General features: G+C 48.2%; 1 protein-coding gene across 1 annotated transcript in view; it reads right to left on the bottom strand.

Annotated features, from left to right (window-relative positions):
- Positions 1–289: 289 nt before the first annotated feature.
- ELOA (elongin A) overlaps positions 290–22,668 on the bottom strand; it is a 51,327-nt gene continuing 28,948 nt past the window's right edge. The window contains exons 5-11 of the mRNA XM_053268306.1: positions 22,352–22,466; positions 21,124–21,279; positions 17,986–18,083; positions 11,293–11,473; positions 8,826–8,937; positions 6,791–6,948; positions 290–3,448 (exon numbers count right to left, since the gene is read on the bottom strand). Of these exons, the coding sequence (XP_053124281.1) occupies positions 3,387–3,448; positions 6,791–6,948; positions 8,826–8,937; positions 11,293–11,473; positions 17,986–18,083; positions 21,124–21,279; positions 22,352–22,466 (882 nt within the window). The 3' untranslated portion in view covers positions 290–3,386. The remainder of the gene's footprint in view (positions 3,449–6,790; positions 6,949–8,825; positions 8,938–11,292; positions 11,474–17,985; positions 18,084–21,123; positions 21,280–22,351; positions 22,467–22,668) is intronic.

Here is a 22,668-nt window from a genome sequence, read left to right as displayed (position 1 = left end):
AGCATGTCTGCAGGGGGGCTCCGAGTACTTCCGGGGAGCTGTGCAAGCACCCCTAGGGGTACTAGTACACCGTCGGGAACCCCTGCTCTGCAGGGTGGTACTTTGAACCACAGGACCTTGAATGCATTTCTCATGGAGACTTAGCACAGCTAAGTCGACAACTGGAGGAATACTGCCTTAAGTGGAAGGACAAGATATAAATGTGACCAACAACACAACTTATTTTGGAAAGCAAAAGGTTCAGGAGGTAACACGCTCAAGATGCAGAGGGAATCAACAAGAGACAAAGTCCAGTGTTTGGCTTTTATTGAGACACGATTTCCGTCCATTTGGATTACTTATCTAGTTAAAATATTCATCTCCAGTTACCACAAAAAAGTAACATAGAAAATTGTTATTTACAATTGGGGACCAAAATACAAATGCAATTCAGCATTACCTTTCCCTTGTGGTAAGCAAAAAGGGTGCTTCAGTTTGGTTCCTTTGCCTGTAGTGTAGCACTGAAGATTGCACCCATCTTAAGATGTGTTGGACACCCAAAGGGGATAGGAAGCGGAGTAGTTTTACTCTGAAACAGATTCCATTTGCGTGCCAGCTCTCCATTAAAAAGAAGGTTCAAAATTTTACTTCAAGCCAACCAATTTAACATCTGGCTTAAAAAGAAAAAGTCATCTTCCAAGCCAGAGAGGGATATACAATGTGAAGCCCTCACAGAGAGGATATGCTTCCCCGTCCCCCCCGCAGCAAGAAAATGTGTTCCAATATGATCGAGTTAGAAGTCACAATTGTTGCACAAAACTTTTTTAATCGGAGAAAGCCACCAAACTAGTCCAAAATACTGACAGGTGGCCAAATTCTCAGATAAAGACAACCCAATTTTAATGGGAGAATATAACCAAGAGCATAGCCAGTAACAGTGTCAACAGTCTGGTGAGAAACACCCAGGCATTGATCTCAATCACCTGGCAAAAACCTCCTCTCTCAAATTAAGGGGCAACTAAAATATCTAGTGGAACAAAGTCCACCGAGGTGCCTAATTCTCCTTGCTCAATCAAATATGCTTGAGATCTTTCCCAGTCACTGCATCGTAAAATGGTAGCACTACAGAGTCGTCTTCAACAATAGAATTTCTTAAACCTGGGTCCCCAGATGTTGGACTACAACTCCCATCATCCCCAGCCATTGTGGCTGGGGGATGATGGGAGTTGTAGCTCAACATCTGTTGAGCTACAAGTTTGAGAATCACTGGCCTACACCAAAACTGATACAAAACAAAGGCATCACAGTGCCAGGTGGGAAGGGCATTTTCCGGGGTTATACGCTAGGCTTCCAAATTTAGCACTCCAGAGAACCCAACACTCTTTCTTCAATGGCTGAGACATAGTTTGAAGAGTCTTAACATTCCCCTCCTCCCACCCATTATAAAAGGAGAGCACACACTAAAGTACAACAGTTGGCAGAAGATTATCTATGTAATTAACTAAATCCATACAGCAAAATTAAATACATCAAAAGCAAAAGGAGCATGATTCCCCCGCTCCCCAAATAGCACAACACATCTTGAAATGCTACACAATGCCATTAAAGCTTCAGGGCACTTGAAATAGCTTCCGAACAGTGAGAGAGAGAGAGAGAGAGAGAGAGAGAGAGAGAGAGAGAGAGAGAAAGCCCCAGTTTAAAATACCATCATAATGAAAATTTTGTTGGAACTCCAAGAACATTGTTTATTCGATCAGACCGAAGACATCAAGGGGGTTCTGCACACCCTGCATGGCACACGCTTAACAGCAAAAAAAGGTCCCATCCAACCCCAGATGTTGAGAATCACCAGTTTTACACGTTAGCAGGGTCTTTTTCAGCTGTGGCTACCGTTACCATCAATTGTGTCCCAGGGTAGCTGTGAAACATTCTTGCACGATCAGGATTTACAAGGCTGGGTTGAGAAAACCGTCGGGAGAATTTCAGTTGTTCCCCTGTATCAGGAAAGGGCCAGACCCCACCATAATCCCTCCTAGGCAAAGTCCATTTCGCCTTGAGTCTCCCAGAAGTGATTCTGTCCTTTTCCACACCCATCACCAGCAAGGATTCGTGATTTAACCCCTGCAGAGGCAGAACAGCAAGACTCCCTTCTGGCAGACCAGATTGAGGCAACTTGCTGCATTTTTCCTGCTGGCCTCTCTTGCAGGGAAATGCTGCTCCAAACTCAATTGCAGAGAAGGGTGCTCTCAGACAGGCAAAACGTCCATATCATTTGCCCAGCGCTTTCTCCAAATCAGGTGCCGAAAAGAGCCTTTGATGGATTCCAGGGCAACAGGAATCTCACCATCTTCCCATCAAGTGGCTTGATGTGAACATGAAGAAAGACTGAAAAACTATTCTGTGACTCCCCTGAAGTTCTTTGCAGGGAACTGGTGGAATTAAAGTGCCTGCTTTAAAACACACACACACACACACTCACTCAGAACAAATAAAAGCTGAGTGGGGAGGGAAGAAAAAATAAAATAAAGACAGCCGAGGTCAGTCTGTTGGGGGGGGGGGAGACCCAATTCTTTACATCACTCCTTCACTATTCATTTTAAAATAAGTTGGCTTCTAGAAGCAGAGCTCAATTTAAAACTCAACCGAGTGCTTAAAATTTAGATTTGTGCAAAGTGACTCCCCCCCTCCTCCCAAATGCCCTCCGCTCAATTTTCTGTGCTGTTTTTCCTATGAGTTTAATAAGGAGAAAGGAGGGGTTCATTTCTTCCTCCCCAAGTGAACAGAAGGAAGAAATCCACAGAAGCCCATGTACAGGAAGGCCAAATCAAGTCAGATCTGTATAAGGGTTTCAGCAATAAGAGGAATGTTGGAAATCTGGGAACTTAATTTAGGGGTATAAGAGAGGGGTATAATCCAGGCATGACCCAACAGAGGGCTGGCAAAGCCCTGGCATGAACCGGGATTCCTGGATTCCAGATGGGAGTTTGAAAAGAAGAAGCAGCCAGGCCTTTCTTTGGAACAGTAACTCCAAGTAGAGACTCTTCCATGCTGGACACCAGAAAGGCCTGGATCCTCATATGGGGCTGTAGAAAAAACACTGCAGGTAGAGAGAGGACAGATTCCTTTCCATTCCAGAGTTTAGAGAGAGTCTGGAGAGTGAGCAACAGTCTCTGGACCGTCTTCTTTCAGCAAGCGTCGAGACTTCACATTTTAAAAACCCTGGGGAAAACAGTCCAGGTCAGGGGGCGGCGGGAGGGGGCGGGAGGGTCATCTTGAACAATACTGTGCTGTTGGTTTGACATGGTGGGGGAGGGGATTCGTGGGCCCCCCCTCCTCCCTCCCTGTTTCCCATAAGCACTACTTCCGTCAAATAGAAGAACCCCCTTCTTGCTTGCTCCTGGGCGGCTTTATCTCCGAGAGAATCGGTTTTTAAATGCTTTAATAGTCTTCGCCATCATGGGTGCAATTTCTGAAGGAAACAAAGAAGAGAGAGATCAATGAAAAAGTTAGCCAGCACATATAAGAAAGTCTCTGGTCACAGGCAGGCCAAAGATATAGATATGGATATGGAGGGTGGGGTGTGTGTGTGTGTGTGTGTGTGTGTGTGTGTGTGTGTGTGTGTGTGTGTGTGTGTGTGGAGGGCCATCACTCTCCTCTGCCTTGCTAGCAGTGTATTTCCATCAGGATCAGAGGGGGCATGCCCCTGAATACCCGGTCATAGGGAGCATCAAGGGAGGGGGTGTTTTCCCTCTTGCCCCCCACTTGTGAGCATCCCGAGAGCACCTGGTTGGCCGCTGCATGAGGCAGGATGCTGGACTGGATGGCCCTTGGCCTGATCAAGCTGAGCTCTTCTTGTCAGGTCAGGTCTAAGAACTTGGTCCTTTATAGGATGGGGGATGACTTCTGTCCTTGGTACCTCGCATTGCCCCCCCCAGACCCTCCCCCAACACACCTATTGGCCACACATCTTCAATCCAGTCATTGCCAAAAGCCATCTTCAATTTGATTTACCAGGGGGAGAGTTAGCCACTTGCACACTTATCCACAGGAAGCAGCAACTTCCTCCTGGCGTGGCAACTTCCTGTCTCCCCAACGTTTCCCCCCATCCTTCCAGAAGCAGGAGAGGCAGTACGTGTAGTGCTGCAATGCTCTTTCACCAGGTGTCAATGAAAGTAAAGAACCCGGGAAGAGACAGCAGCATGGCGGGAGGGCGGGGGGGGGAATACCTCTAGTGAAAATCAAGGCTCTGTAGGCGTGCCACAATTCTGCAGCAGTGTGGGGAAAGCACAGAATGCAGTAGTGAATGCCAAGTTCATTTGTGAATGCCAAGTGAATGCCAAGTTCATTTTCCTAAGAAGTTCAGCTTTTTTCTTTTCAAAAAAGCAAGTTTCTATGAATCCAAACGATATGCTTAGAAGCATGAGCAATGCTTGCTGAAATCTCAGAAGCCAGGAAAGGTGGCTGAAGGTGAAGTTTCAAAGTTATTTTGCCCTTTCCAAACTTAGCCCCCACCCCCCACAAAAGGTGCGAAATAAAAGAAGTTATGCAAGTCTGCCCTAGTTGTATTATTTTATACTGGAGGCAGAATTCAGCTCTCCTTGGCATAGATTTTGAGGGTACAAACATCCCTGGCAATAAACAACACTGTACCTGAAGTGTAAGGCTTTTTATAACCTTTATTTTCTATTATCCTATTATCACCAATTTCTCTATCAAACCCTTGAGGCAGATTATACTATATGAAAACAGGAAATCAGACAGCTACACATTCTGGTCAGCACTTCAAATAAACAGATTTGGGTTTAGAGAGGATTCAAACAACCGCAGCAGAGCATGGACATCTTCACTATCAATCTAAAATCCTCCCCGATTTGTTGAACTACAACTCCCATCACCCCCAGCCACAATTATAGCTGGGGATGATGGGAATTGTAGTTCAGCAACAGCTGGAGTGTCAAGGTTGCCTAGCCCTGCCCTAAGTAATCCCTTCCACCCTGGGATATTACCGATGAAACATTAAGCCCCCTTTTCAAAAAGGCCTTAAGCTACAGTCTAAAAAGAAACATCTGTTACATGGCTAAGGAGGTGAGCTTCTCTGTTGTGGCTACTCCGATTCCCGATTTTTAGACTAGGGGACTGAGGCGGAGAGCTAAGTACCATGTTCATGGCAACATCAATGATTGGAATTTGGGGGTTTCCAGTCCCTATGTGCTGCAGAGGATTCTGGGGCACATTCTAGATCTAGGGAGCCCACAAGGCGTTGACTGGGCCAGGTGGGCCTCAGTCATCCTGTGTGGATGACTGCATGGGGGACATCAAGAACGGGCAGCAAAATATTTTTCAGGGAAGCTTACTATTATTACTACCACCACCGTGAATAGTATTGTTCTTATATTTTATTAGCCATGTTAGTCAAATGTTATGAACCTCCAGACTTGATTACTACAATGCACTCCATAGGGGGCTGCCTTTGTATGCAGTCCAGGAACTGCAAACGGTGCATGATGCAGCAGTCAGGTTGGTCTCCGGGTCATCTCAAAGAGACCATATTACACCTATATTAAAAGAACTACACTGGCTACCAATATGTTTCTGGGCTGGTTATAGCCTATAAAGTCCTGGTTTGAACCTATAAAGCCCTTAACATCTTAGGCCCAGGATATTTAAGAGAACGCCTTCTCGGTTATGAGCCCTACACCACCTGTTGAGATCATCTGGGGAGGTCCGTCTGCGGTTGCTACCAGCTTGTCTAGTGGCTACTCAGGGGGCGGGCCTTCTCTGCTGGCGCACCGAGGCTTTGGAATGCGCTCCCTGCCAAAATAAGAGCCTCCCCATCTCTGACAGCTTTTAAAAGGGCTGTTAAAATGCCTTTATTCATCCATCTACATAATTCATAACTGTTTTTAAGTTGTATTAATTTTTTGTTTTAATCTGTGTTGCTTTCTTGAAAACTACCCAGACGTGTGAGGTTTGGGTGGCATACAAACAAATATGAAGAACTTGTAAAGAAACAGGTAATTTATCATCTTAAATAATAAGATCCATCTTATCTTATCTATTTATTATTTCTCTGTATAAACTGCCCTGAGCCATTTTTTGGAAGGGCGGTATAGAAATCAAATAAAACAAAGTAATAGAAATAGGAAGTTTCTATTAAAACTTGAAAGCCATGAAAGCTTATGCAACATTAAACCATCTTATAATTCCTTCAGTTAGTCTCCAAGTGCTACCTATTTCTTTACATGTAATTAATAATAATATTTTATCATCATCATCATCCTCCCCTGCTAACTGAGCAGAGGCACCTTAGGCAATTCTCTGACATTCAGAAGTGGAAGAACAACTGGCCCTATTCAATCCTCCAGCACTGTGACCCTCCAGTGTTCTGGTGACTCCCTCAAGTTTCTTTTTAAACAGCAAGCCCTATGGAGACAGGAAACCATCTTGTTTATTATATTTTTCTCCATAAACCATTTTGGAAATGTCTGTTAAAAAGGAGGATATAAATACTACCACTAGTAGTACTTACTATGTAACTACTACTAGTAGCACTTACTATGAGTAGCTACTACTAGTTACTACTAGTAGTGGTAATAATAATATAGTTGATATGGAAGCTTCTGAAGAACCCCAGGGCTCCCCAAAAGCTGTTGCTAGGCAACACTATTTAGAAACAACAGAGGGACATAACTACTTCTTTCCTTCACCCTTGCATTAAGATACCCTCCAGCTCCAATCTCTGCCATGCTGCGGCTTCAAGCCAGGCATAAGTCACCGGAGACAGGGGTGTTCCAAGGTTTGCATCACTTACTCTTCACAGGGGGCTTCCGAGGGTCATAGCTGAGAGAGGAAGAACTGCCCAAGGATGGTCCCGAGTGGCCGCTGCTAGTACTGGGCCCGTCGTAGGACTGTTCCTCTTCTGTGTGAATGCTGCTGCTTTTGGCTGGTGTGAAGAGCACTGGTTTTATCCTGAGGGGAGGAAAAGTAACACATTACACACACTCTTGGTTACAGCTTGCTCTGCATGCATTCAAGAAATGCTTTGCTCCTGGAAGAAGTTGCTATTTTACACTTACAAACACAGACACACCCGTACATTATTCACTGGGAACTGGCTAAGCTGGCACAAGTAGGGATTTGGTGTATACACATGTTTGTAGGGCTGAACCTTTCGAGTGGTGGGGGAGGGAATTTTAAAAAGAGACTATTTTGCTACATATTCTTAGGGATACATGCTATATTTGGATTGCCCCCAGATAACTAGACCCACACCCATAACTAGGAAACCTGGGTAACTGGGGCATTCCTAGTTGCTAAATGGTGATCTTCAAAATGCTGGAGGTGTAAGGCCCCAACAAAATGTGAAATGGGCTGAAGAAATGCTAACACGAGCAGCTCTAGAGTGGTCCACATACAGTATATGAGACGAGGACATGTGTGGGGCGGGTTCCTGGAAATATACATGGTCTAGATGCTCCTTGGATCATGAAGATTGGTAAGGAAATCAACTGCACAATTTGTAGCTATAAATCAAGAATGTACCATATGATGCATGTTTTCCTTATGTATAGATTTGCTTGTATACATGCTTATAAGTTTTGTGTTAGAGAGGGATGTGGAGAGGTAAATAGGCGGGGGGGGGCGGGGGAGGGAAACTGAAGATGTCCTGAAAACCAAAAAACTTTCAATGAAGTGTGAACAACAACCAACAACAGAAGATACTATTTTGGTTTTGTTCTGTTGCTGTAACACACACTAATAATAACTTAACAGGAAATGGCAAAGAAAATTTTAGAGCAGCATTGCCAGAGCTAAACCGTATAAAGTAGGAGTTCTCAAACTTGGGTCCCCAGATGTTGCTGGACTACAACTCCCATCACCTCCCGCCACCATGGCCACGGTGGCTGGGAGTGATGGATCTGGGGACCCAAATTTGAGAAACCCTGGTATAAAAGCTTTCAAGCCATTTGTGGACCCTGGAGTGACACAGTGGACTACAGACTATCGCTGTTGAAGCGCAATGCAAGGAGAGATGTGCTTCTAGGCAGTCTGCGTGCACCAGAGGGTTGTGCAAACACCAGCACAGGGCTACCTGTCCCTGTGCTAGTTTTGCCTGCCCCCCCCCAGCTGGTTTTAGAATACAGCTCCCGGCGTCCTGAGCCACAGTGCCAATAGCCAGGGATGATGCGAGTTGCAGGCCAATATCTGCAGGAGGACTGGAGCCCTGCACTAGCAGACAACCTTCTCCGGGACATACACTAAGCTGCACAACATGGTGCACAAGGCATCGTACAGTGTGCCCACATCTGCTGCCAGCGCGAAAACTAGCCCAGAACAGCATCCAAGAGCAAGGGAAAGCCTTTCTCTCCAGACTCCAAGTCCTCGTGCTGCTGCCAGGAAATCGGAAGGAAGCCTCAGCCTCCAGGAAACTTGTTTAGATGGAGGACGACGACGACACGGCCAGATTGATCCCCTCTCCCAGGAACGTAAGACGCTGCCTTTTACTGAGACAGGCCATTGGGTCCATCGAGCTCAGTATGGTTCACACTGGCTGGCAGCAGCTCCCCAAGGTTTCAGACAGGAATCTTCCCCAGCTCTATCTGGAGATGCCTAGGAGGGCCCTTGGAACCTTCTGCAGGTGCTCTTCCCAGAGCGGCCCCACCCCCTAAGAGAAATATCTTCCAGTGCTCACACATGGAGTCTCCCATTCCAGTGCAAACCTAGCTTAGCAAAGGGGACAAGTCATGCTTGCTACCACAAGACCAGCTCTCCTCCTCCCTCCAACTTGCCCCTGGGTCCTTCACCCCTCAGTCTTAATCAGCGGGGAGGTGTGGTCAGAGGCTCACTTGATCTTCTCCGGGACCGCAGCGCCTCCAGTTCCAAATTTCTCCTGTCGTCTCCGCACGTCCCGCGGGGGCTTTGCTGCCGAATTGACGAAAGCCATCTTGGCTACTCGGCCTGAACGGAAACGGGTGGAGAAACTCAGGTTAGCTGAAAGGTGCTTTGAAAAGGAAGGCCCCAGAGTTCTCCTTCAGGGCCTAAAAAGAAGGTAGGAAGGAGAGCTTGCCACAGAATCACCACCAAGGAAAACTGTCCTTTACCCCCACACAGGAAGTCCAAGACAGACAGTCCAGGTAGCCTCTAACACTACAAGGGCAGCATACAGGCTATTTTGATACGGACTGCCCAAAGCACCTCAGGTACCCACAACACAGGTAGCATCCTGCATCTAGGATTTGCCCTTTAAAAACACCAAAAGTGGCTGGAATTCAGCAAGAACAGGTTTTTTTTGCAAAGTAACATAGGAAGCTGCCTTATATGGAGTCAGATTAGTGGTCCACGAAGCTCAGTATTGTCTGCACTGATTGGCAGCACTTCTCCCGAGGTTTCAGGGAGGAGTCTTTCCCAGGCCTATGTGGTGATACCGCCAGGGATCAAACTTAGGAGCTTCTGCATACAAAGCAGATGCTCTACCAATGAGTTAAGGCCCCACTTCCAATGGCGGAATAAATTGGTCTCCCATCAAGACACTGACCACACCAAGATCTGCTTGATGGCTATATCGTGTGCCCTTACACAAGAACACAGGAAGTTGCCATATACTGAGTCAGACCCTTGGTCCATCTAGCTCAGTATTGTCGGCCCTGACTGGCAGTAGCTTCTTCAAGGTTGCAGTTAAGAGTCTCCCTCAGCCTTAATCTTGGGAGATGCCAGGAAGAAAAAACTTACAACCTTCCACATGCAAGCATGCAGATGCTCTTCCCAAAGTGGGCCCCATTCCCTAAGGGGAATATCTTGCAGTGCTCACACACAATCTCCCATTCAAATGCAAACCAGGGCAGACCCTGCTTAGCAAAAGGGACAATGCTTGCTTGCTTGCTGCCACAAGACCAGCTCTCCCTCCTTAGACCATGCTCTGCATCTACGACCACAACAAATATTTATACACCCTTTTAAAACACGTTTCAAAGCGGTTTACACAATAAAATATAAAAAATAAAGACGGTGAGATGAACGGTACTTCCTCGAGCTGTTTAAGGGAGGCATCTTCCAGATGAAATGTGTCAATCCAAGGGCAGCTAGGATTGCCAACTCTTCCACTGGCCCTGGCAGCTGTGCCTTCAAAAGCAGCTTCATCCATAGACATAAGCAGCTGTGAATGTTTCACTCCATGGGGGTGGCGGGGGGGGAGTTAGCTGGTTATTTGCCAACCCTAGAGACAGTTGCTAACAGGCTACCAGCACAGACCTGTTCCCTAGAACAGGGTTAAGGGCTTCCGAATTTCCACCACATTCCAAGAAAGGGAAAGGGACGGCAGGGGTCTTCTTGGGGGCTGCAGGGGACTTCTTCTTAGAAGCCATTTGCCGCCCAGCCGGTGAAGGGGAAGGGAGGGACGGCAGGGAGCTCTCCTGCCGAGTGCTGATCTTTTGGAAGGGGAAGGGGAAGGGACGGCAGGGGTCTTCTTGGGGGCTGCAGGGGACTTGAAGGGGGCGGCCGCCAGCCGAGCGGGGCTTTGAAGGGGGCGGCAGGGAGATATCCTGCCGCCCGAGTGCTCAGTGAAATATGGCGTGGTTGTCTCCGGGGTGAGTAACGCCCCCCCATTTCTTATTGGAACCCCTCACCCCATCCTCCCGAACCAAAACCACCCCGTGTCCGGACCAGTCTGGAGGCCTTTTAAATGGCCTCCGAACCGGTCCGTGCACATGACTACATAGCGGGTGGGGATTTGAAACCCAATCTCCTCAGGCCAACATTCGATACTCTGAAACCAGAGATTCTCAACACTGGGTCCCCAGAATACTGAACTTCAACTCCCATAATTCCCAGCCTCAGTGGCCTTTGGCTGGGAATTATGGGAGCTGAAGTCCAATAACATCTGGGGACCCAACATCGAGAATCCCTGCTCTAAACAGCCACCATTGAGGGAATGGGCTCGAAGAACCTGGGCCACCACCCCTCAGGGGCTGTGCCTCATACCCCAGCCACATCCCCTGTGTCTGATGTCAGACACAGGGGGCGGGGCTTCACATCTGATGTCAGACACAGGGGGTGGTCTAGGGGGCCATGGCGGCAGGCTGGTCCCGGCTGGACCCGGACCGGCGCTGACCTCCCTCTGCCCCTGACTCTAGCCACCAAACCAGAGGTTCCCAACCTTCAATTCCCACACGTTGCTGGACTACAACTCCCATCATCCGCAGCCGCCAACAGTCAAGGATGCTGGGAGTTGTAGTCCAACCACAGCTGGAAGGCCCGAGTTGTGTGGCCCTGTTCCCACCATCTCACTTTGCTCCCCAGGCCCACTTCCCCGCTCACCTCTGGGCTTGTTGGCATGAGCCGAGCGGATGTTCTGGGTCAGCATCAGCAGCCGCTGCTCCCGGGCATCATGCAGGCGCAGGTACATCTCCCTCCACGATTCAAACTCCTCGGGCTTCTCCTTCTTGAAATCGCGAAGGCAGTGATTGTGCCACAGCTGATCCGTGTCCTCAATCAAAACCTGGAGACCAAGAGGAAAGATTGGGCCCAGGGTTTGGATAGAGGAGAGAGTAACTCCTCCGCTTAGAGAGAGCTCGGAATGGAGGTGGTGATCTAGCTCAGTACCAGAGTTTCTGCTTGGCGTGCAGAAGGCCCCAGCTTCAGTCGCTGGCAGGATCTCCAGGTAGGGCTGGGAAAGACTCCCGTCCCAGGCCTTGGAGAGCCGCTGCCAGTCAGTGTAGGCGGACCAAGGGTCCGACTCAGTATAACGCAGCTTCCTATGTCCCGATGAGTATGCCACCCCATCACAGATCAGACAAGGAAAGGACCAGATCCAGAACTTGCCAGCTTGGAAAACAAGTCAGTTAACTTTGTATGAAAATGGCTAATATATAGTCCGTTTTGACATACTAGATTTCAGGCCAATGTTAAGTTCGGCTCTATGTGCTCTTACAGGATTGAAGAATGATCACATTTCAGTGTGATAAGGAAATAAAGGAGAGAGTTTGAGGTGATTACAAATCAAGCAAGAATTATTAACTGAAAATATCAGTGTAAAGTATCATGTCAATCATGCAGTATTTGAAGACTGGTATGGTTTCATAGTGGTTAAATCTAATGTTTGTTAATGAATTTAAATTTGTTATCTTTTTAATATTTACCAGGATATGCAATATATATATTTTGAATTTATTTTTTAAAAAATCAGTTTTTAAAGGTTTCTAGTTCTTATGAGTGTGGAAGAAACGTGGAAACACCTGTGCACATCCCCTCCTTCCATTCCAGCCCCCCAACCATCCCACACCCTTTCCAAAAATATCCTGTTCTATGGAAACTTCCATCACTGACGGCAAAAATCAGTTACTCAAAATTAAGCCAAGATATGTACCCTATTCACAGAACAAGGGCTTTTGGGGAGGCATGGAAGACAAAAATCTCCACCCTAGCGTGTCTAAACTAGTCCAGTGGTTAACCACCCAAAGCTGTGTTATGCACTTATTTGGATATTAGTCATTCTGACCATCATTTTGTTGCTTACAGACAACCTGCTCTCTATTCTGAGCCCACTGCATATATCTTTGGAGACTTCCATCACCTACCCCCAGTTATCTAGGGAAGGTGCATTTCATCTCCTTTGGGGCACTAGAAATTAAGGGGTTGTTCAGTGTGTTTTTCTCTCTGAAAAATCATGGCCCTTCTGTCTCTTTTCGCCTGGGCCAATACCCCAAGGGCTGATTTAGAGCAGCAACAGCTGGTGACCAACATGTGCTACCCTAACTAGGATTCAATTGCCATCCAGACAGCTGAGCCCACTCAGGGGGGAAACCCAGCTTCCCATCCACCCCAACTCTACTGGGAAGTCAATTTAGCAGTATATTTAGAACCGAGATAGATGCTGGGACTCCACCCTGCCTTGTAGAAAGCAGAGAGAAAAAGATAACATATAGGAGAAACCCGTTATTCAAGGGGGTTCGATTCTGCAGGGGGATGGGGGTAGTCGCGGATAGTGAATCTGTGGATGTTGGAATATTAGGGCTATGGGAATTGGGGGGTTAGGTTCCCGGACTACCCAAAATCAGCCAAAAAATCACTGTCCCCCCTGCAATGACCCCCCAAAGTGCCTTACCATGCCTGAGTAGTCCACCATTCAGAAAATCAGTCCAAAATAGCTGGTTTTGCTCCGGGGTGTTGGGGTTTTTTTTTGGTAAATGAGCCATAAAATGGCTCCCGAAAACAAAATGGCATCCAGAAGTGACCCCCGAGGTCATTTCTGGCCACCCTCGACCCGCAGAGAGATGGGTTTAACTCTTTTCTCCCCCCCCCCGCCACACACACAGAGCATGAGGTTGGGCGCTAATTTCCTGACCAAGGATAAGTGAAACCGTGAGTGCTGGACCGACAATTAATGAGGTCATCCTGTATATACAGGAGACCCTTGAATGTCACAGGGTTATTGTTCCAGGAAAGCTCTGAGACCGTTAAACTCTAAAAATGGGGTTAGGTTTCTGAGGAGCAGAGTCCGGGCTGCTTGAGAAGATTTAAAGTTTAAACCAAGTTTAGGAAGACACACCTGTTCTGCTTGGTTTTAAGCAGATCTTTTAAAACAATTGATCTAATGTTCTAAACTAAATCCTGTATAAACGCTGTTTCTTAAACTTTTGGCTGTTTTGATTGTAAACCGCCTTGAAATTTGTGTTATAGGTGGTATACAAATGTATTAAAGTAAATTTAAAAAAACATAAATAAAATATCCAATCTCTCACTGCATCTCAGCTAGCACATGGGCTGCTCTAGGGATACCAATTTAGTTAGAGGGTAGTTAAAGGGATTTCCTAACTACCCCAGTGATAAACTGGTATACAAGGAAGTTGCCCGCAAATGTGCAGAACTACAGGAGATGAACCTGCAGAAATGAAGGGTCTCCTGTACAGGTTATTGAGACTTATCAAAATATTGCTGACTGGACATCAAACAAAGAGTTTAGAGTTTATTGCCTCAAGGAGAAAACGCGCACACACACACACACACGCGCGCGCGCGCACACACACACACACACACACACACACAGAGTGTGTGTGGTCATAAACAACAACATAACAAAGATAAAATATTGTACTTTTGCAACTTGAAATTTGAATCAGCCTGTCAGGGTGGGTGGGGGAGAACCATCAGATTTTTGCAGTCTGAATCTGAAGTTTCACATCAGAATTCAAATCCTGGTGCCAGGAGCTTTGGCCAACAAGGCCCTCAAAACCATAAATTCTGAAAACCAAGTTTTACTTTGACTTTTTTAAAAAAAAAGTCAGTTGAAGATTTATCAGTGCAGGAATTCTCAAACTTGGGTCCCCAGATGAGGTAGGACTACAACTCCCATCATGCATGGCCACTGTGGCTGGGGATGATGGCAGTTATAGTCCAACATCGCTTGGGGACCCCTGCACTAGACTCATTCACTGACCCCACAGAAGGAGTGGGGCTCCTTATATTCAGTAGTATCTCGGAGCACCTTCTACAGATTTATTGTGGGCATGCATGACCTCCAGCTCACTGAATCCGAGGCGTGAAATATTATCCTCTGGCCTCACATCTGTTGAAGTGGGCTCCGGTCCATGAAACCAACGTCATAATCAATCTGTTGACCTTTAAGGTGTTGCAAGACGAGGCGGTTTTGTTGCCTCAGACGAAGATGGCTACCCCTCCGGAATCTGCACTCAGCAGAGGATCCCAGTTCAAGTGGCTGAGGCGTTCCACACTCAGGGAGTTGGTGGAAGCCAGCAAGAGACCTGAAGGCCTATACTGGCCGTCCCCACAACCTCACTCAATAGACCAGAAGCAGGCGTGTAGGGGTAAGGGGGCAGGGGGGAAGGGGGACAAATGTCCCTCGGCCATGGAGACGGGAGGGGGGGACCAGGTTACCCCTTGCCCCCCACTCCCTCCCTAGCAGCAATGTTCCCTCTAACAGGGATTCCCAGATGCTGTTGACTACAACTCCCAGCATCCCCAGCTGAAATAGCCCTTGCTTGGGGATTATGGGAGCTGTAGTCAACAACATCTGGAAATCCCCGGGAGAAGGATAGTGGTTAGAGTGCTGGACTAGGATCGGGAAGACCTGAGTTCAAATCCCCATTCAGCCATGATACTAGCTGGGTGACTCTGGGCCAGTCACTTCTCTCTCAGCCTAACCTACTTCACAGGGTGGTTGTGAAAGAAAAACTCAAGTATGTAGTACACTGCTCTAGGCTCCTTGGAGGATGAGCGGGATATAAATGTAATAATAATAATCCACATCGTCCATGCCCCTTCGCCTTGCATCAGGACGCTGACACAGGGGCCCTGGCCAGCGCTGGGCATGAATACCTGGCCCCTCAGCCTACCCAGCTGGCGAAGTACCTGCTTCACCTGCTGGGTGCTCCCCCCCCTTTCTTACTTTCTTTCAAAAAGAGCCACCCACCTCACTATACTCCTGGCCATAAGCTTGCTTAGGTTCCCCCCCACCCCATCCAATGCCTCCAGGCAAACAAACATTCTCCGCTTGAATATAATTCAGTGGCAGCTGGCCGCTCCTGAGACCAGGGCGGCCAATTCAGACTCCGGTGCAAACTGGGTAGAGGAAACTATTCTTTCCTCTCCCTGGAGAGGAGGAAGAGCACTTGAATCGAGGACACTGTTTGGGATGCAAGCCAAGCCTGCCTTCTGTTTCTGACACTCAGTGGCCTGGCCTCACTGGCAGAGGGGATCCTTGGCAGGGGGCTGCACCCCAAGGACAGCTGCTGAGAGAAGCAAGCTCTCCTTCCAGGCCTACACCACACCCGCCATAATGTTACATTTATGTATGCATTTGTACATTTTCAGCCCACGCTTCCGCAGAAGAGCCCAGAGTACATGGTTTGTGTTTCATCTCATAACAACCCTGTGAGGTACATAGGAACATAGGAAGCTGCCATATACTGAGTCAGACTATTGGTCTATCTAGCTCAGTATTGTCTGCACAGACTGGCAGCGGCTTCTCCAGGGTTGAAGGCAGGAATCTCTCTCAGCCCTATCTTGGAGATGCTGCCAGGGAGGGAACTTGGAACCTTCTGCTCTTCCCAGAGCGGCTCCATCCCCTGAGGGGAATATCTTACAGTGCTCACACATCGTCTCACATTCAGATGCAACCAAGGCAGACCCTGCTTAGCTATGGGGAGAAGTCATGCTTGCTACCACCAGACCAGCTCTCCTCTCCTCAGGTCAGGCTGGCTGGCTCAGAGTCACCCAATAAGTTTCATGCTTGAATGGGGATCTGAACATTCCCCGGTCCAAGTCCCACACTCTAACCACTACACCACACTGGCTCTCTCATAAGAGCATCAGACATTTGGCTAGTTTAGGGATACTGGAAATGATGTGTTGCTTTGGATGTTCTAAAGCAGGCCTGCACAATAGAAGGCCCGGCGGAGGGGGGGGGATTTTCTCCTGGCCCGCAGGACAGAATAATGTGTAGCAGCAGCAGCAGCAGCGGGTCTGAAGAGTTCTTGGCCTCTCCTGCGGACGGACAATGCAGTTGGCTGCTTGAGACCAGATGTCCCGCACCCCTGAGCTGCAGCCCCCTGGCACATCCCTTTCTCCCTTGCCTTCCCCCTTGACTCCAACCCTCTGGCCCCTCACTTTCATTAATATCTTAAATAATTTTAACTTAATAATTATTGTGTTGAAACTTAACCTCACCCCCGACACGGTTGGTTCTCGTCATGCTTGGCTCTGGCCCACCGGGGCATGCGAGTTGTGCACCTCTGCAAGGTGCTCTGAATCCTGGGTCCCCAGAGGTTGCTGGACTACAACTCCCATCATCCCCAGCCACAGTGGCCATTACAGAGGAACAAAGGAAGCAGCCTTCTACCGAGTCAGACCACTGGTCCGTCTAGCTTAGTATTGTCTACCCAGACGGGCAGCGGCTTCTCCAAGGCTGCAGGCAGGAGTCTCTCTCGGCCCTATCTTGGAGATGCCGCCAAGGAGGGAACTTGGGACCTTCTGCATGCAAGCAGGCAGGTGTTCTTCCCAGCGCGGCTCCATCCCCAGAGGGGAAGATCTTCAAGTGCTCACACAGGTTGCCTCCCATTCAAAAGCAAGCCAGGGTGGACCCTGCTTAGCAAAGGGGACAATTCATGCTTGCTGCCACAAGACCAGCTCTCCTCCCATTTGTGGCTGCGGGTGAGGGGAGTTCTAGTCCAACTCCAGGTGGGGACCCAAGGTGTGCAACGCCTGCTCTCAAGTGCTTCGCATAAATCATTGCAGTCATCTCTGCGACGTCTCCGGAAGGCAAGCGAGTATCACCACCCCCATTTTATAAACTGGGGATCAAGGCTTAGGAGGATGGGGCCACAGCTCGGAGTAGAGCATCTGCTCTGAAGGCAGAAGGGTCCTAGGTTTGATCCCCGGCAGCATCTCCAGGTAGGGCTGGGGGAGACTCCTGCCTGCAACCTTGGAGAGCTGCTGCCAGTCAGTGCGAAGTAAATGGACCAAGAGCCTGACCCAGAAGGAAGCAGCTCCCTAGGCACCTAAGACCCCTTAGGAAGCTCATGGCAGAGCCAAGACCGCCAGCAGGGCTGTCCTGGTTCCCAACCACTGTCCTTTTGCTTACATTTGGGCTAGAGCAAGAGCAACCCCCGAGTGCTGGAAGTCAGGGCAATGTCGTAGGAACATAGGAAGCTGCTTTATACCGAGCCAGACCCTTGGTCCATCTAGCTCAGGACTGCCTACACTGACTGGCAGCGGCTTCTCCAAGGCTACAGGCAGGAGTCTCTCTCAGCCCTATCTGGAGATGCTTCCAGGGTTGAACTTGGAACCTTCTGCATGAAAAGCAGATGCTCTATGTACGGGTCCATCGCCAAGTCATGGGGATGTTCATAATGTCCAGCCCTTATCCCCCAATGGAAAAGGAAGCACTCCAGACAATCAAGGAAGTGATACCCACCCACCCACCCCCATAGCTGAGAGTGGACAATGAATGACAACAGACACAAGTGTGCCTCGATTTGGTCTTGCAACACTCACATGATTGCACTCCTCGATGCGGTACAGCTGCTCCGGGGTGCATCGTTCCAAGACGGGCTCCAATACCGAGAAAGGAACACCCCCCACTTCATAGATTGCTGCAGGAGGAAGCACGGGGGGAGGGAGGGACAAGGGTCATCTCAAGGGTCATCTCAGCTTTCTCTCCCTCCAGCACAGACCCGCCCCTCCAGCAACAAGCTTGTTGGTTTTACATGCATGAACGGCAGTACCATTTTTAGCCTCCTTGCTCTTAGTCCAGGCTCACACACTTTAGACATCAGTGCCATCTCAGAGGACAAATGCTCATAGTGATTGTTGGCAATGTCTACCCCATGTCCCCCACCCCCGAGATGGAAAATAGGGGATAGCGTGGTTGCACTATGGATTATCACCTTTTCTTTATCCCCCCTCCTCCCGCAAACCATCAGGGTTATGTTGCAGTTCTTTTGCACAGAAGAAAAGGTTAGAGTAACAACAAACATCAGAATCTGCCTTCTACCAAGTCAGACCATGGGTCCATCTAGCTCAGTATTGTCTATACACAGACTGGCAGTGGCTTCTCCAAGGTTGCAGGCAGGAGTCTCTCTCAGCCCTATCTTGGAGATGCTGCCAGGGAGGGAACTTGGGACCTTCTGCTCTTCCCAGAGCAGCTCCATCCCCTGAGGGGAATATCTCGCAGTGCTCACACAGTCTCCCATTCAAATGCAAACCAGGGTGGACCCTGCTTAGCAAAGTGGACAGTTCACTCTCCCAATGTACTTGCTCCCTGGAGTCATCTTTGGAGGACACATCTGCCAAATTTCATTTCCATTCCTCTGACAATACTGATAAAATTTAAAGTAGTTTAAAAAAACTTTTTTAAAAAACCAAAACCGTTTAAGACCCCACTGCAAATTTGGCTGCTGCAGGTTTGGCAGTCAGGACAATAAAAGCAGGATTGTATATGCTATATCACCTCTTCTCCATTTCAAGGGGTATGGACCTTGTCAAAAATCACAACGTGCATTCATCCTCCCCAACTGGCTCATGTAATATTGGAGTTCGTCAGGGCTTTTTGTTTGTTACATACCGCTTTTCAATAAATGATTCCAAAGCAGTTTACCTAGAGAAATAATAAATAAATAAATAAAATGGGGATGTTCCTAAGGAACAGAGGGAGCTGCCATATATTGAGTCAGACCATAGGTCAGTATTGTCTTCACAGACTGGCAGCGGCTTCTCCAAGGTTGCAGGCAGGAGTCTCTCTCAGCCCTATCCTGGAGATGTTGCCAGTGCCAGGGGCATAGCAAGGTTGTAGTGGGCCCAGAGACAAAATTTTAAAATGCACCCCCCCCCGAAGCTCAGCTCATGAAGTAAAGAAATCTTAAATAGATAGATAGATAATAATTAAAATAATTATTAAAATACTAAATATTAAAATAATTTAATATATATTCTATATAAAACCTATGTGCCACAACAGATCATCCTAAATTATTTTTTTAAAGGTTTTGTAAATTGTGGACGATGCAAGTCATTGAATGGTACTAGAGAAAGACATGCTGTTCTGGTGGCTCCAGGTCTTAACACTCACATCAGTTTCGGAGGATGAATACAACTGAAGGAAGCCTGGGCGGGTGCTCAACTGGGGGAGTCAGTCATGTGATTTGCCTCTGGGGGGCCCCCCAGGGCAGTGGGCCCCCAGACAACTGTCTCTCCTTGCCCTATTATAGTTACACCCCTGGAGGGAACTTGGAACCTTCTTCTCTTCCCAGAGCGCCTCCATCCCCTGATGGGGAATATCTCACACAGTGCTCACACATCAAGTCTCCCATTCATATGCAACCAGGGTGGACCCTGCTTAGCTAAGGGGACAGGTCCTGCTCGCCACCACAAGACCAGCTCTCCTCCCTAATCTTTAATCTTTTCTCTCTTCCATGCAGGAAAAGGCTTCTTTTCATGCCAGAAGGGACAATAAGGACAATGCTGGGACTAAGACCTCTTGGATGCAGAAAGGAGAGTGTCCTCTGCTTCCCTTCCCTTTATTTGCTAGGCAGTACTCTCCCAAAACGTCCATGTTGAGCTGGGAAGAAGATCAGATAGCAGGTCCACCCGATGCCAACTGGTTGCAGCCAAGATACCATCTCCCCTCGGCTTTCCTCAACTCCCGTAGGGGAGGCTATAAAGCAGGGCTGCACAATGTCCGCCTTCCTGCAGATGCTGGACTACATCTCCCATCACCCCCCAACTACTGGCCACTGAGCCAGGGATGATGGGAGTTGTAGTCGAACAACAGCTAGAGGGCCAAAGTTCTGCAGTCCTGATGTAAAGCCTCCAACTATCTCAAGGGTTCTTTCTATGGGGCAGGGCTCAGCGCTGACCTAGAGTTACAAGGCAGGACTCCTAACTCCATGTTGATCTCTAACGGTAATGCAGAGACAAGGGCATTTGCTAGGGCAGACATTTGCGAGCTTGGGTCCCCAGATATTGTTGGGACTACAAATCCCATCTTCCCCTGGACTTTGGGATGTTGTAGGTCAACAATATCTGGGGACCCAGACTCAAGAACCCTTGAGCTAGGTAGAATCAGTAGGCTGGAAGGGTGTGTGTTTAACCTTTCCTTGACCTGCCACTCACACTCTCAGGGCTTTTCCTCCAGCCAGCAACCAAGTTCAGAAACAAACTCAGCTGGGGGGGGGCGGGGGAGAGACATAGCCCAGGGTAAAAAGTTCTGGAAGAGAGCCAGCAGATGGGGCAAGGGCTAAGCCCCTGCTCCCTCTTGCCAGCTAGTTCTCCCCTGCAAATCCCTGCCCCTGCATCACCATTCCCTAGCAAACATGGCGGGCCCAGAACTGAGCCTTCTCACATTCTTAGATCAGGGAGAGAGGGGAAAAGACACAGATCATCAGCCAATGAGAGTGATCCAAAGACCACCCAGTTTTATTTATTTCTACTTTTATATGCTGCTCTTCCTCCAAAGAGCCCTGAGTAGTGTCCATGGTTATGTTTATCCCTGCAACAACCCTGTGAGATAGGTCAGCCTGACTGGCCCAGAGGCAACGTGGACTTGGGTCTTCCTGGTCCTAATCCAACACTCCAACCATGTCACCATACTGGCTCTCAGCATTTCCAGCCAAGGAGTCGGCCCCCAATACTCACAGTCAATGTTATTGCTGAGGACTCGGATACATTGTTCGTGGAGAGACATCATCTTTGGGAGGTAGGCCGTTTTTGAGCCAGAATACACCTGCATCTTGGAATTCAGCCTGCGCCCTGTAAAACCAGCCTCATCCTCCTCTGTGGGGGAGGACAGTGCTGTGAGACAAGGGATTTAAAGGAAAGAGAGAAGAAGTGCACCACAGTCAGTTCTCAGGACACAGATCAAACCGATCAAACAAAAAGCCCAGAGATGTCAATGGCTAGCCATACCCATCCTAAGAATTCTTTCACTGGATCTGACCCAAGCTCCATCTTGTCCAGCATTCTGCATCGGCGGACAATCATAGCAACATAGGAAGACCTTATACCAAGTCAGACCATTGGTCCAGCGACATTGGTCCATGCTTGCTACCACAAGACCAGCTCCTCCTCCCTTAGATTAAATGGCCCTGCCAAGTTCACAGCCCTGAAAGCAGGCTCAGATATACTTTTACTCAGCATGGAATTTTCATTTAGATATTCTCATGGTTAATAGAGCCATGATCCATGAATTTCTCTAATCTTTTTTTAAAGCCATTGACTACCACATCTCACGGTAATGGATTATGTAATTTAATTGTGCATTGTGAAGAGAAGAGTCTAAAAGTGGCCGTGGGTGCTCGTCACTTCGTGAGTGTCACACACATCCTGCGGCAGCTTCACTGGCTACCAATTCGCTTTGGGGCAGATTCAACATTCTTCGTCTGATGCGAGACCTACATCTGCTTGCAGCAGGATTGTCTCAGCAGTGGCACCTGCCTTATGGCACGTTCCCCCCAACATAATCTATAAGGCGATCACTTTTGGGGAGCAAGCTAAGGCACTTCCATTCTGACAAGCACCTGAAAGGTGGCATCACGGGGCCTGTTTATGCTAGGAGGCATTTTTTTGTCATTGGGCTGTTACATTTTATAGAACATGTTGCACTTTGGTTTGTTTGTTTGTTATGAATCGCACTGTTAGAATTTACTGTGTTTATTACTTTAAGCCATCTTGGGAGGCCTGCCGGGCAGGAAAGGGGCGTGTGTGCAAACGAACACACATGTGCATTCACCAAAGAGGACATTCAAAATCTGTGGACTTGTGTCACACGGGCAAGCGGTTTCTCCCAGTATCTGCCATCCCCCTCCAAACAACAGCCAAGGATGCATTCCAACATATTCCATCCCATTCTTAACTCTGATATTACCTTTCCTCTTTGGCTGGCTGAGGGGAATTGATTCAAGCGAAGGAAGGGGGCGGTAGTTGGCCTGGATTGGGGGCAAGGGGATGTCAGGGAGCGTTGGCACCACATCAATGGGGATCTGCAGGGGGAGGAAAAAAATAGTACGTTCCAGTAAAGCAGCCTTGCAAACAAGTCAATAAGTGATTCTAGCCCACAAGAAGAGTTCCTAGGCTTCTTTCCTATACATATCCTCCTTTGTGGAAAGAACCAACAAACGAACCCTCTTCCAAATTTCACCAGCTTCCCGGACTGGTTGCCTGGAGGCAATTTTCATTCGTCAG

The sequence above is a fragment of the Hemicordylus capensis genome, chromosome 7 (assembly GCF_027244095.1).
Source record: "Hemicordylus capensis ecotype Gifberg chromosome 7, rHemCap1.1.pri, whole genome shotgun sequence".
Classification (NCBI taxonomy): domain Eukaryota; kingdom Metazoa; phylum Chordata; class Lepidosauria; order Squamata; family Cordylidae; genus Hemicordylus; species Hemicordylus capensis.
Note: the sequence above shows the minus strand (reverse complement) of the source record. Positions and strands in the feature narration are given on the sequence as shown.